This window comes from Mustelus asterias, chromosome 4 (genome assembly GCF_964213995.1).
Source record: "Mustelus asterias chromosome 4, sMusAst1.hap1.1, whole genome shotgun sequence".
In the NCBI taxonomy this organism is placed as follows: Eukaryota; Metazoa; Chordata; class Chondrichthyes; order Carcharhiniformes; family Triakidae; genus Mustelus; species Mustelus asterias.
Window position 1 is genome coordinate 37,997,962 of NC_135804.1, and position 12,848 is coordinate 38,010,809.

The following is a 12,848-nucleotide window of genomic DNA, read 5'->3' on the forward strand; positions in this document are numbered from 1 at the left end:
TACAGGACCAGAAACATTTGCAGGGTATGTGTATCTGTGTGTGTGTGTGAAGGGAAGGTAACAATGTGAATGGGTCACAGAAGCAAAGCACTTATTTTTAGACAATTTTTAATTGTGGCCCAGATGTCAGCACGCTCGCAAGACAATGCACATATTAAATGCTATTCATCCAGTCGGCCCTCACCTTGCCAATGACAGGGATATCAACAGAACCCCAGGTGTCTGCTCCCCAGTGAACCAGGCCGGAGGCAAAATCCGCAGTAACAATCCCAGCAACTGGAAAATATGGAAAGGATTGGAAGATCCATAATGAGCTCACAGACTTTGAAGCTATGAATGTTCAGGCAGAATTATTTTATCCAAAGCACTATATCTAAATGCACATTTTTAAAAAAAAGCAAATTGATTTTGTACTTAGTGTATTTTTTCTTAATACCATAATGATAAATAATTTTCATAAAAGCAATAACCAGACATTGAATTATTGAAACACAGGCAAATTATTTTTTTAAACTAGTATGTTTTTAAGTTAATCCAGTCAAGGTGGAAACGCATTTCAAACAATTGTTTAGCGCAACTAAACAAAACACTTTTTAAAAAAGATGGGTTTTTTTTGCTATAATTGGTTAGCTTGGCAGCACAACAAAATGAATTAAATGAAGCACTGACACATTGTAAGACATGGGCTATTCGTCACCCTCACCACCTACCCCAATTTTCCACATGATCATAACCCCTTATTAACAGATGCCGTCTGATCGGCAGCGGCTCTTTGCCAGTATTTTGTTTTTATTTCTCCTCTTTCATAATACTTGATCTCAGCTCTATGTCTCAGGTAGACAGCAAGTGGGACCTCTCCAGAGTGCAGAATTGCAGAGCGAACAAGCCACCAATCAAGCACTGCATAAAAGGTGTAACTACAGAGCATTGCAATTCGCCTGGGATGATTCATCATTAGTAGCAAGTGGACAGGCAGGAGAGCAGGTAGGAAATATTTTTTAAAAATGATCACTTTTCTCATTAAATTTGTAATCATGCAATAAAGCGCCTCACTGCTATTTAACTGAACACTGCAATTTCTTGATCTGCAAACACCTACATCAACAGCCTCAGCTGTTTCCAGGTTTTAGACAATGTAGAAAAGGCATTTTTCCACATTTTTCCACTTGGAGTCTTCCACTCAAAGACTATTTCCTCGGGTGGATGGAGCTATTACAAGGGGGCATAACTGTAGGGTTCGTGGTGGGAGATACAGGAAGGATATCAGAGGTAGGTTCTTTACGCAGAGAGTGGTTGGGGTGTGGAATGGACTGCCTGCAGTGATAGTGGAGTCAGACACTTTAGGAACATTTAAGCGGTTATTGGATAGGCACATGGAGCGCACCAGGATGATAGGGAGTGGGATAGCTTGATCTTGGTTTCAGATAAAGCTCGGCACAACATCGTGGGCCGAAGGGCCTGTTCTGTGCTGTACTGTTCTATGTTCTATGAGCTTCTGTAGCTCAAATCAAAGGACAGTGACGCTTTATGCACTGGTTCTCTGCTTTTCCCTCCACAATAAACAGCAGTCCCATCTTTCCGATTTCTATCATCAGCATGAAGCGACATGTTCCAAATGCAGAAGCTGCACTGGCCTACACAATTCAATGTTTGGCTTTTCCTTCCAAGGAAGCCCTTGATCTTTATTCAACATCTCGGAACAGCCAAACTCGGACAGTTTTCAGGGAAGGGAAATTCAAGAGGGGGAGGGCAAGGACGTGGAAAGGAGTACAAATCCATAGCCAACATCGTCAGGTGCTGCACCACCTTGATAGGAAACACACATTGCTACAATCCCATCCCACAATGCACTGCAAGACCACCTCACCAGAATAGGCACCAAATCATTCCGGAACATTCACGGCACAAAACCCACCGAAATACTTTACAGCAGCTTTTGTAAAAAAAGAAAAAAATTCCTCGTCGAATCGTGCCTGATTTAAGTTATTGAAAACCCATTGTGAGGCCTCATCTGATGAATTTATACAGAATGCCAGGCACTTAAAGCTACATGGTCAATCATTTGGAAGTTTTCTTTCAGATATCCTGGTTAAAATACAACGTGTTAGAGATTTTCTTTTGGAAAACATCTGCACTATATTAAAGCATTTCAGTCGCTGCACTACCTGTCCTCAAACTTTGCTTCCTGTTGTCACAATTTTTGGCCACATTCTTATCTCAATTTTCAACATTATAATTGCTTTTGTCATCAGGTTTAATGCAAATTCTCCATGGAAACAGGTCCTGGTGGCACTGTAGTTGCAGATTACAGGGCACCAGGTGGTGGTGTAGCCCCACTGTATCAAGTACCACAGGATTGTCCAAAACGCCATGAGCAGTGCCACAGGAAATCTACCAGCATTTCGCAATAATCATGAGTTATTGAGTGTGCACCTCATGGTAAAAGAGGGAAGGAAACTAGGATGTTATTCTTTACAACACAAGAGGAGCTCCAAGATAAAGGGCTTCCTAATGTACAGTCACGTCCACTCAATTTATAAATTAAAAAATGCACTTCCTTACACTGCTATTTGTAGATCATTAAAAACAAGCCAATTTTTATTGCTTTCATTTCTAAAATAGCTCATTGCTTTAATGAGGTCTTCTGAAAGTAAAAATGTCAGTTGTGAGGTTACGTGGATTTAAAATAATGAGACATACAACTGTGTGGGATTCATGGGTGCCAACCTGCATCCTACATCTCCATGTCACCACGACTTCCCTGCTGCTACACTGGCATACCCGTTCTTCCATGCTGCTTCAACTCTTATCAGTTTCATTAAATTGACTCAACTGTGCATAGCTGTGTGTCTGGCCAGTTAAGCTCGTCTATCTGGGCCCTTTTACCAATACATTTCAAAATTCTCCTCCTTCCTTAGTAGCAATGAAGCTGAACAGTGTCGGATTGAGTCTACAAATTCATGAAATATTTAATTTTAGGATTTAAAAATGTAATTACCAACTAAGCTAAATGGAATTCTTACTGACATCACCTTTTTTGTTAAGCATGGAACAATGAAAAATAACTCGTCACTTAGACCTCTATCACACAACCCAACAGAGTGTGATCAGCATCAGGAAGCAATAATATGAAAGGACAAAAAAAAAAATCAGCATGTTCCAAATATTTTAGTGAAATGGATCTCTCACTCATACATAGAAGTGTTGGAAGAAACCTGCTGACCTCTTTCAGCCACACATTGTGACAATTTCTTATAAACGTTAAAAAAAATGACCATTATACATTCAGATCTATTTCAGGCTCCATCCAACACTGGACTTATTTGCACTTTAGTTTGGCAGACAGATTGGTGACTGGCAGTCTGTGTTTTCTTGAGTGCACCATTAGAAGTTGCTCAAATCACAGTTATCACAAAAAAGACAGGCTGGACCTAAGCAAATTTAACTCAGGCAAACACAACCCCTCAGTAATTTTGCAAAAACCATTATCCTCTCCCCAGGCTTTTAATTTCTCCCTTGCGTAACTGTTTTCTGAAAGGCGTAACAGTGAAGTAGTTCAGACATTTTCTGCAAAATTCAGCTCCGGAAAAGTGTGGTTATCAAGCCTCCCTATTTGGAATGGGTCTCCGGTGGTGTAGGTTCCATTTGGGAACTTTTACTCATGGGCAAAGTGCTACTTATGCTGGGAATCTGAAATGGGTATCTTTATTCTTTAAGTTTTCACACGCATGATCTTAGCCATTATCTTCATCTCTCCACAATGCATCTCAAGCAAACCCCACTGACATAATGGAAGCTGAACCCATGTATCAAAAAATGCCCATAACCTTTTCAAAGCTGCAATAGTCTAACGCTGTAAGAAAGTGCATCTTCTCTTCTTCTTAGGCAGTCCCTCGGCATAAAGGATGACTTGCTTCCACTCCAGTTCGATGGGTTCCGAGATGGCTGGTAAGTCAAATCTGCGATCTGCTAACTCTGTCGCATGTAGTGCAGGTGAATTCTTGAAGGGTTGGGTAGATGAGTTATTTGGAAGTTTGTGCACTCTCTCCAGTGCCTTAATCCATATCTCTATATTTCCAACGACGTGTTCAAATTAAACTTCTCTATTTTCGTCGGTCATAAGCCAGGGACTCCCAAGAGTCGACAGGGGCGTTTGACCTCTTCAGGGATGCTTTGAGGACATCGCTAAAGAGACTCCCCCTGGGACTGTCCTGCCACAACCTAGTTCCGAGTAGAGCAGTTGCTTTGGGATTCTGATGTCAGGCACACAAACATGCACTGTGATGGTAACAGTCGTTATATCCTATGTTACGTTTTCCAGTTAATTCTTAGATAAAGCAACATTTGCAACAATAGTTTTAACATGATATATGCGTATTAAAATAAATTATCCAGCATTTTCAGGTGTATTTGTTGCTTTATGTAACAAGAATGTCGCTGTGAGAAAATAACATACATTTTAAATAAAAATAGTGCCAATGATAAATTGCACTAGTTTAAGCTACTGATCAGATACACAACAGAGAGTCAATTAATGTGGTAAAGTTTAAAGGGTTTCATCGGGAAAAATGATGAGGTGGCTGGAAGATGCAAATCACATTCCTTTAGCACGTCAGCACTATCTAGGGAGAGTTCAAGTAAATACACTTGCATGCATCTCTTGTCCTGAAGTGATGATTTTGCCAACCCAAATGAGTCTATAAACCTTCAGAGTCCTGGATGTAAGTAAAATCTTTCCCTGATCTGCACTATATCATGTTAAATTATAGTTGTAAATATTCCATGTCTAAAAGAATTATCCTCAACTGCAGCACTTAACTCGAGCCACAATCACAATTGCTATCATGTTGTACATTATGTAGGTCTCGTAGTTAAATAGCTAATGTAGGAGTGCTGCACAGCAATATTGGACTATTTATTGTCGCTTTTACAATCAACAGAAATGACATGCTGTAAATGAAAGGATTTTATTAACTTGCTGGAAACCATTCATCAGATAGTGAAAAAGAAGCCAATTTGTCTTGGTAAGGTAAGAATTATCATGGCTTTTATTCATAGCATGGCTCTTCCACATATGAAAACAATTAGATAGAGATCGAGTATCAGACTTCTCTTAAAATGATGAATGAGGGAATGGAAACCTCAAAGTTACACTTGGCATTTTATGTGGCAACTAAGTACATGCCTGGTCAACGTTCCATTAAAATACTTCAGTAGGATAACAATTCTGAATAAGATATCCAGCTTTGCATTTCAAGATAATACTTCTTATCAATGATGTTATGCTATATCCTTTTGTCTTAGTACAGAAGTGATATTGAGGGCAGTTTACAAGGCATATGAGAACTTAGGCTTTATAAATAGAAGTATAAAGTACAAAAGCAGAGGAGTTATGATAAACCTTTATAAAGCACAACCAGAGCACTGCAACCTCTTCTCGTCACCACATTGTAGGAAGGATGTGAGGGTCTTTGATAAGACATGGAGGAGATTTACCAGAATGGTTCCAGTGATGAGAGATTTTAGCTACAAGTTTAGGTTGAAGAAACTGGGGCTGTTCTTGGAATAAAGGAGATTGAGGGGAGATTTAATACGGGTGTTCAACATTATGATCGGTAGATTTTTTTAAAAAACGTGTGCAATAATCACCAAGCCAGGCAATAGATTCCACAATATCTAAACTGAGTTCCTTGAGCCTTCCATTGAATTTTGTCAGGGGGCAGCCTTCAATGATATAAATCGTTAATTGGGGTGAAGTGCAGGTCCTGCTTTAGAACCATAGAAAGGTTACAGCACAGAAAGAGGCCATTCAGCCCATCTTGTCCATGCCAGCCCTAGGACACCCAGGTGACATTTGTAATCCCATCCTCCTGCACACAGCCCATAGCCCTGTAGCTTACAGTCCTTAAGGTGCAGATCCAGTTGCTTTATAAAATGTTTAGAGTCTCTGCCTCCACCAACTCAGGCAGCAAATTCCAGACACACAGACACTCGGTGCCAATTTTCTGCACAAAGGCCCTGGCCAGTGGAAAATGGTTGAGTGTCCAATGTTGGTGTGGCAGTTTGAAGGCGGGTTAGCTGTGGGATCTGTGATGAGGAAGTAGATGATACAGATAAAGTAGACAACAAAAAACTGTTGCCATTAGCTGATGGCACAGGGACTACAGGGGTACAGATTTACAGTTTGGGAAAAGAGATGCAAAGGTACGTGAGGAAGACCATTCTTTAAGCAACTACTTGTGATGGCCTGGAACTCCCTGCCTATCAGGGTAGTCGAAGCAGAGATGATCAATGTTTTTTAAAAAATGGATAGGGACCAGAGAGAATAAATGTGCAGAGCTGTGGGGACAGAGCGGAGGAATGAGACTGACATGAACTTGTTGGCCAAATAGCTTTCTTGTGTGCCATAATAACTCTGACTATTGAAAACATAGAGAAGAGAACAAGCAGATCAGCTGACAGTTTGGAAGGGACCGGAGTATGAGGAAGGATTATGTAAACTGGATATGTTCTCAATGGATAAAGAGAATGTTGACAGAGATACGATTGCTGATTTAGGTAATGTAGACCATGACGAGACATTTCACCTCGTCCAGGACAGAGGACATGGCCTGTATTTGAAACGTTGTGTCTTCAAAACTAATCTGCAGAAACAATGGAAAAAAGTGTAACCCCTCAAAAGTAGGAGGATTTGCGTTGGGCAAGGTGTTGAAATATTAAAAATCTGAATCCTGACCCCAGTACACCCACTTCTGATTTCAGCCATGGTGCGTTGGCAGTTTAAATATTATATTAAGGCTGCATGCCTCATGTTTAACCACCATTTTAAATTTTACCATGATTGGATGTGTTTTTAAGGCCTTGGGAAAGCTAGCATCAAAAGGAAAGTGACTACTTCTGGATCCAAAAGCAAAGTGTCTGTTTATTTGCTGGATTTGAGATATCCTGTTTCACCAACTGCGGCACGGTGGCACAGTGGTTAGCACTGCTGCCTCACAGCACCAGGGACCCGAGTTCAATTCCTACTTGGGCCATTGTCTGTGTGGAGTCTGCACGTTCTCCCTGTGTCTGCGTGGGTTTCCTCCGGGTGTTCCGGTTTCCTCCCACAGATGTGCATGTTAGGTGGATTGGCGATGCTGAATTTTCCCTCAGTGTGGTGCCTAGGGGATTTTCACAGTGGTTTCATTGCAGTGTTGGTGTAAGCCTACTTGTGACTAATAAATAAATAAACTTTAAATAAAATAAACTCCCGACAGTCACCCACTCCCCACAGACAGTCTCCCACTCCCCACAATCATACGCTTCCCAATCCATCTAAAACTTCCCTACTGCCCTGACTCTGGAAGCCCCTTCATGAGGCCTCCCCATTTCTTCACTAAGTCTTTCTGATCTCACCCCCTGCTCTGGCCTCTGATGATCCCAGGCTCTGGATCGGTTACAGCTCTGGATCCCAATTCATCTCTTCTCGGATTCCTCCGTCTCCCATCAGCATCCACTCCTCCTCCATCCCAACTCCCATTCCCCTATCACCCAGCCAAAGCTTCTCCATCCCTGGACTCAGATCTTCCTTCCACCCCAACACCCCCCCCCCCCCCCCCCCCCCCGCCACATCCATCCAGGTGCTGAAGACCTATCGACCTGACAGCCAGCTACTCTGTTGATACTGCAGTTAGCTGCAGCTGCGAATCTGAAAGAAAAACTGGTAATCAGATCATAATGGTAAATTTCCCAGATACCACGAGAAACTTGTTTTTCTGGGTTTCCCCAACCTCAAACCAGGGCGTCAGTTCCCTTCTCGCCTTTCAGTTAATATCTGGACAATATTTCAGCATGTGAGGTGTTCATCTCTGAAACAAGTACACAGTGCTATCTGTATTGATTTGTTCAATTGCAAATTGAATAGGTTTACTTGAGAAAATAACATTTTCCGTCTAGTATGTGCAATTGAGACATGACATGTTAAGTGTAGCATTGCTTTTGAGGAACACCTGGCTTTGAACCTATGGTTCCCAAACCACTGTACCATTGGGGTTTTCCTCATGTCTTGTTTTGCTTTGCTATATTCTAATTGATAGAGATTGATTACAATGATTAGACAACAACTCCAATATCGTTGTATCGGTTGACTAACAGGATGGTAGAAGGTAAAAAGCAGATGGACTTCCTGTCTTTTTTGTTGTTGTTGCTGCTGCTTTGAATTCATAAAGGCAACTGATAACAGTGCTGGGAAGGGTAATAATCTTCTATTTTGCATTAATTTAGGACACTGTCAGAAAGTTTCCATGTTGAAGCCAAGACAACAATGTTGAATGTTTTATTAAAAACCCTCAACAAGGTCAATGTCCACCTTCCTCCCAAAATGCTGTTAGCTGGAGGTGTGCACGAACCCCCCACCCAAACCCTCCCCCCCATGCATTCATTGTCTGCAGACAGAAAGTGAGCTTTTGAGCCAACAGTAAATCAGAAAGGAAAAGCTGACTGTAACATATTAAGATTATATTGAAACTAGAAACTGCATTAGCATTCTCAAAAATAACAGGAAAAATTCTGACTGGAAAAGTTACAAAATGATTGAAAATCGGAGGAGGTGGTACCAACTCTGGTCACGAAAATGACAATTAATATTTAAAAAGTCTGATTGTCATATTACAAATATGGTTGTATTTCTTTTGACAAAATGCATTGTTTGTACCATTTTAAATGGCTAACTGTAAAAATCTATGAAATGTCGGTAGCTAGCCAGCTGTGGGCCACTTTTGTTTATTTACTTGTGTGTGTGTGGGCGGTAGAGGGGTGTATGTGCGTGTGTGGGAAGAGATGTGTGTGTGTGTCAGTATGTGTGTGTGGTAGAGGGGTGTATGTGTGTGTGTGGGAAGAGATGTGTGTGTGTGTCAGTATGTGTGTGTGGTAGAGGGGTGTATGTGTGTGTGCGCGCAGAGGGTAGAGGTGTGTGTGTGGTAGAGGGGTGTGTGTGTGCGCGTGTTATAGAGGTTTGTGTGTGGGGAGAGGGGGTAGAGATGTGTATGTGTGGTAGTGTATGTGTGTGTGTTAGAGGTCTGTGTGCGTGTGCTAGAGGTGCGTGTGTGTGCACGCGTGTGCTAGAGGTGTGTGTGTGCGTGTGCGTGTGTGGGGTAGAGGTGTGTGTGTGTGGGGGGGTAGAGGTGTGCGTGCGTGTGTATGTATGTCTGTGTGTGCGTGCGTGCGCTGGGTGTAGAGGTGTGCGTGTGTGAGGTGTGTGTGTGTTGGGGGGGGCGACAGTAGAGATGTGTGTGTGTGTGGTAGAGGTGTGTGTGTGTGGTAGTGGTGTGTGTGTGTGTGTGTGTGGTAGTGGTGTGTGCGTGCGTGCGCGTGTGTGGTAGAGGTGTGTGCATGCGTGTGTGTGTGCGCGTGGTAGAGGTGTGTGTGCGTGGTAGAGGTGTGTGTGTGTGGTAGAGGTGTGTGTGTGTGGGGTAGAGGTGTGTGTGTGTGGGGTAGAGGTGTGTGTGTGTGCGCATGTGTGTGGGGTAGTGGTGTGTGTGTGTGTGTGGTAGAGGTGTGTGTGTGCGTGTGTGTGCGCGTGGTAGAGGTGTGTGCGCGTGGTAGAGGTGTGTGTGTGCGGGGTAGAGGTGTGTGTGTGCGGGGTAGAGGTGTGTGTGTGCGGGGTAGAGGTGTGTGTGTGCGGGGTAGAGGTGTGTGTGTGCGGGGTAGAGGTGTGTGTGTGCGGGGTAGAGGTGTGTGTGTGCGGGGTAGAGGTGTGTGTGTGCGGGGTAGAGGTGTGTGTGTGCGGGGTAGAGGTGTGTGTGTGCGGGGTAGAGGTGTGTGTGTGCGGGGTAGAGGTGTGTGTGTGCGGGGTAGAGGTGTGTGTGTGCGGGGTAGAGGTGTGTGTGTGCGGGGTAGAGGTGTGTGTGTGCGGGGTAGAGGTGTGTGTGTGCGGGGTAGAGGTGTGTGTGTGCGGGGTAGAGGTGTGTGTGTGCGGGGTAGAGGTGTGTGTGTGCGGGGTAGAGGTGTGTGTGTGCGGGGTAGAGGTGTGTGTGTGCGGGGTAGAGGTGTGTGTGTGCGGGGTAGAGGTGTGTGTGTGCGGGGTAGAGGTGTGTGTGTGCGGGGTAGAGGTGTGTGTGTGCGGGGTAGAGGTGTGTGTGTGCGGGGTAGAGGTGTGTGTGTGCGGGGTAGAGGTGTGTGTGTGCGGGGTAGAGGTGTGTGTGTGCGGGGTAGAGGTGTGTGTGTGCGGGGTAGAGGTGTGTGTGTGCGGGGTAGAGGTGTGTGTGTGCGGGGTAGAGGTGTGTGTGTGCGGGGTAGAGGTGTGTGTGTGCGGGGTAGAGGTGTGTGTGTGCGGGGTAGAGGTGTGTGTGTGCGGGGTAGAGGTGTGTGTGTGCGGGGTAGAGGTGTGTGTGTGCGGGGTAGAGGTGTGTGTGTGCGGGGTAGAGGTGTGTGTGTGCGGGGTAGAGGTGTGTGTGTGCGGGGTAGAGGTGTGTGTGTGCGGGGTAGAGGTGTGTGTGTGCGGGGTAGAGGTGTGTGTGTGTGTGTGGTAGTGGTGTGTGTGTGTGTGTGTGGTAGAGGTGTGTGTGTGTGTGTGTGCGTGTGTGTGTGCGTGGTAGAGGTGTGTGTGCGTGGTAGAGGGGTGTGTGCGTGTGTGTGGTAGAGGTGTGTCTGTGTATGTGGTAGAGGTGTGTGTGTGTGTGGTAGAGGTGTGTGTCTGTGTGTGGTAGAGGTGTGTGTGTGTATATATATATATATATATATATATATATATAGAGGTGTGTGTGTGTGTGTGTGGTAGAGGTGTGTGTCTGTGTGTAGAGGTGTGTGTGTGGGGTAGAGGTGTGTGTGTGGGGTAGAGGTGTGTGAGTGTGTGTGGTAGAGGTGGGTGTGTGTGTGTGGTAGAGGTGGGTGTGTGTGTGTGGTAGAGGGGTGTGTGCGTGTGTGTGGTAGAGGTGTGTCTGTGTATGTGGTAGAGGTGTGTGTGTGTGTGGTAGAGGTGTGTGTGTGTGTGTCTGTGTGTGGTAGAGGTGTGTGTGTGTATATATATATATATATATATATATATATATATATAGAGGTGTGTGTGTGTGTGTGTATATATATATAGAGGTGTGTGTGTGTAGAGGTGTGTGTGTGTGTGGTAGAGGTGTGTGTGTCTGTGTGTGGTAGAGGTGTGTGTCTGTGTGTAGAGGTGTGTGTGTGTGTGTGGGGTAGAGGTGTGTGTGGGGGGTAGAGGTGTGTGTGTGGGGTAGAGGTGTGTGAGTGTGTGTGTGGTAGAGGTGTGTGTGTGTGTGGTAGAGGTGTGTGTGTGTGGGATAGAGGTGTGTGTGTGTGGGATAGAGGTGTGTGTGTGTGGGATAGAGGTGTGTGTGTGTGGGATAGAGGTGTGTGTGTGTGGGATAGAGGTGTGTGTGTGTGGGATAGAGGTGTGTGTGTGTGGGATAGAGGTGTGTGTGTGTGGGATAGAGGTGTGTGTGTGTGGGATAGAGGTGTGTGTGTGTGGGATAGAGGTGTGTGTGTGTGGGATAGAGGTGTGTGTGTGTGGGATAGAGGTGTGTGTGTGTGGGATAGAGGTGTGTGTGTGTGGGATAGAGGTGTGTGTGTGTGGGATAGAGGTGTGTGTGTGTGGGATAGAGGTGTGTGTGTGTGGGATAGAGGTGTGTGTGTGTGGGATAGAGGTGTGTGTGTGTGGGATAGAGGTGTGTGTGTGTGGGATAGAGGTGTGTGTGTGTGTGTGTGTGTGTGTGTGTGGTAGAGGTGTGTGTGTGTGTGGTAGAGGTGTGTGTGTGGTAGAGGTGTGTGTGTGTGTGGTAGAGGTGTGTGTGTGAGGGGTAGAGGTGTGTGTGTGAGGGGTAGAGGTGTGTGTGTGTGTGGTAGAGGTGTGTGTGGGGTAGAGGTGTGTGTGTGTGTGGTAGAGGTGTGTTTGTGTGTGGTAGAGGTGTGCTTGTGTGTGGTAGAGGTGTGTGTGTGTGGGGTAGAGGTGTGTGTGTGTAGTTGAGGTGTGTGTGTGTGTGGTAGAGGTGTGTGTGTGTGTGGTAGAGGTGTGTGTGTGTGTGGTAGAGGTGTGTGTGTGTGTGGTAGAGGTGTGTGTGTGTGTGGTAGAGGTGTGTGTGTGTGTGGTAGAGGTGTGTGTGTGTGTGGTAGAGGTGTGTGTGTGTGTGGTAGAGGTGTGTGTGTGTGTGGTAGAGGTGTGTGTGTGGGGTAGAGGTGTGTGTGTGGGGTAGAGGTGCGTGTGTGGGGTAGAGGTGCGTGTGTGGGGTAGAGGTGCGTGTGTGGGGTAGAGGTGCGTGTGTGGGGTAGAGGTGCGTGTGTGGGGTAGAGGTGCGTGTGTGGGGTAGAGGTGCGTGTGTGGGGTCGAGGTGTGTGTGTGGGGGGTCGAGGTGTGTGTGTGGGGGGTAGAGGTGTGCTTGTGTGTGGTAGAGGTGTGCTTGTGTGTGGTAGAGGTGTGCTTGTGTGTGGTAGAGGTGTGCTTGTGTGTGGTAGAGGTGTGCTTGTGTGTGGTAGAGGTGTGTTTGTGTGTGGTAGAGGTGTGCTTGTGTGTGGTAGAGGTGTGTGTGTGTGTAGTTGAGGTGTGTGTGTGTGTGGTAGAGGTGTGTGTGTGTGTGTGGTAGAGGTGTGTGTGTGTGGGGTAGAGGTGTGTGTGTGTGGGGTAGAGGTGTGTGTGTGTGTAGTTGAGGTGTGTGGGTGTGTGGTAGAGGTATGTGTGTGTGTGTGGTAGAGGTGTGTGTGTGTGTGGTAGAGGTGTGTGTGTGGTAGAGGTGTGTGTGGGGTAGAGGTGTGTGTGGGGTAGAGGTGTGTGTGGGGTAGAGGTGCGTGTGTGGGGTAGAGGTGCGTGTGTGGGGTAGAGGTGCGTGTGTGGGGTAGAGGTGCGTGTGTGGGGTAGAGGTGCG

The 12,848-nt window shown here is 45.6% G+C and overlaps 1 protein-coding gene across 2 annotated transcripts in view; it reads right to left on the reverse strand.

Annotated features, from left to right (window-relative positions):
- The window catches only part of peds1a (plasmanylethanolamine desaturase 1a), a 153,543-nt gene that overhangs the window by 64,478 nt on the left and 76,217 nt on the right, over positions 1–12,848 (reverse strand). For both annotated transcript variants that reach the window (XM_078210849.1, XM_078210851.1), the window contains one exon: positions 185–276. In XM_078210849.1, coding sequence (XP_078066975.1) covers positions 185–276 — 92 coding nt within the window. The remainder of the gene's footprint in view (positions 1–184; positions 277–12,848) is intronic.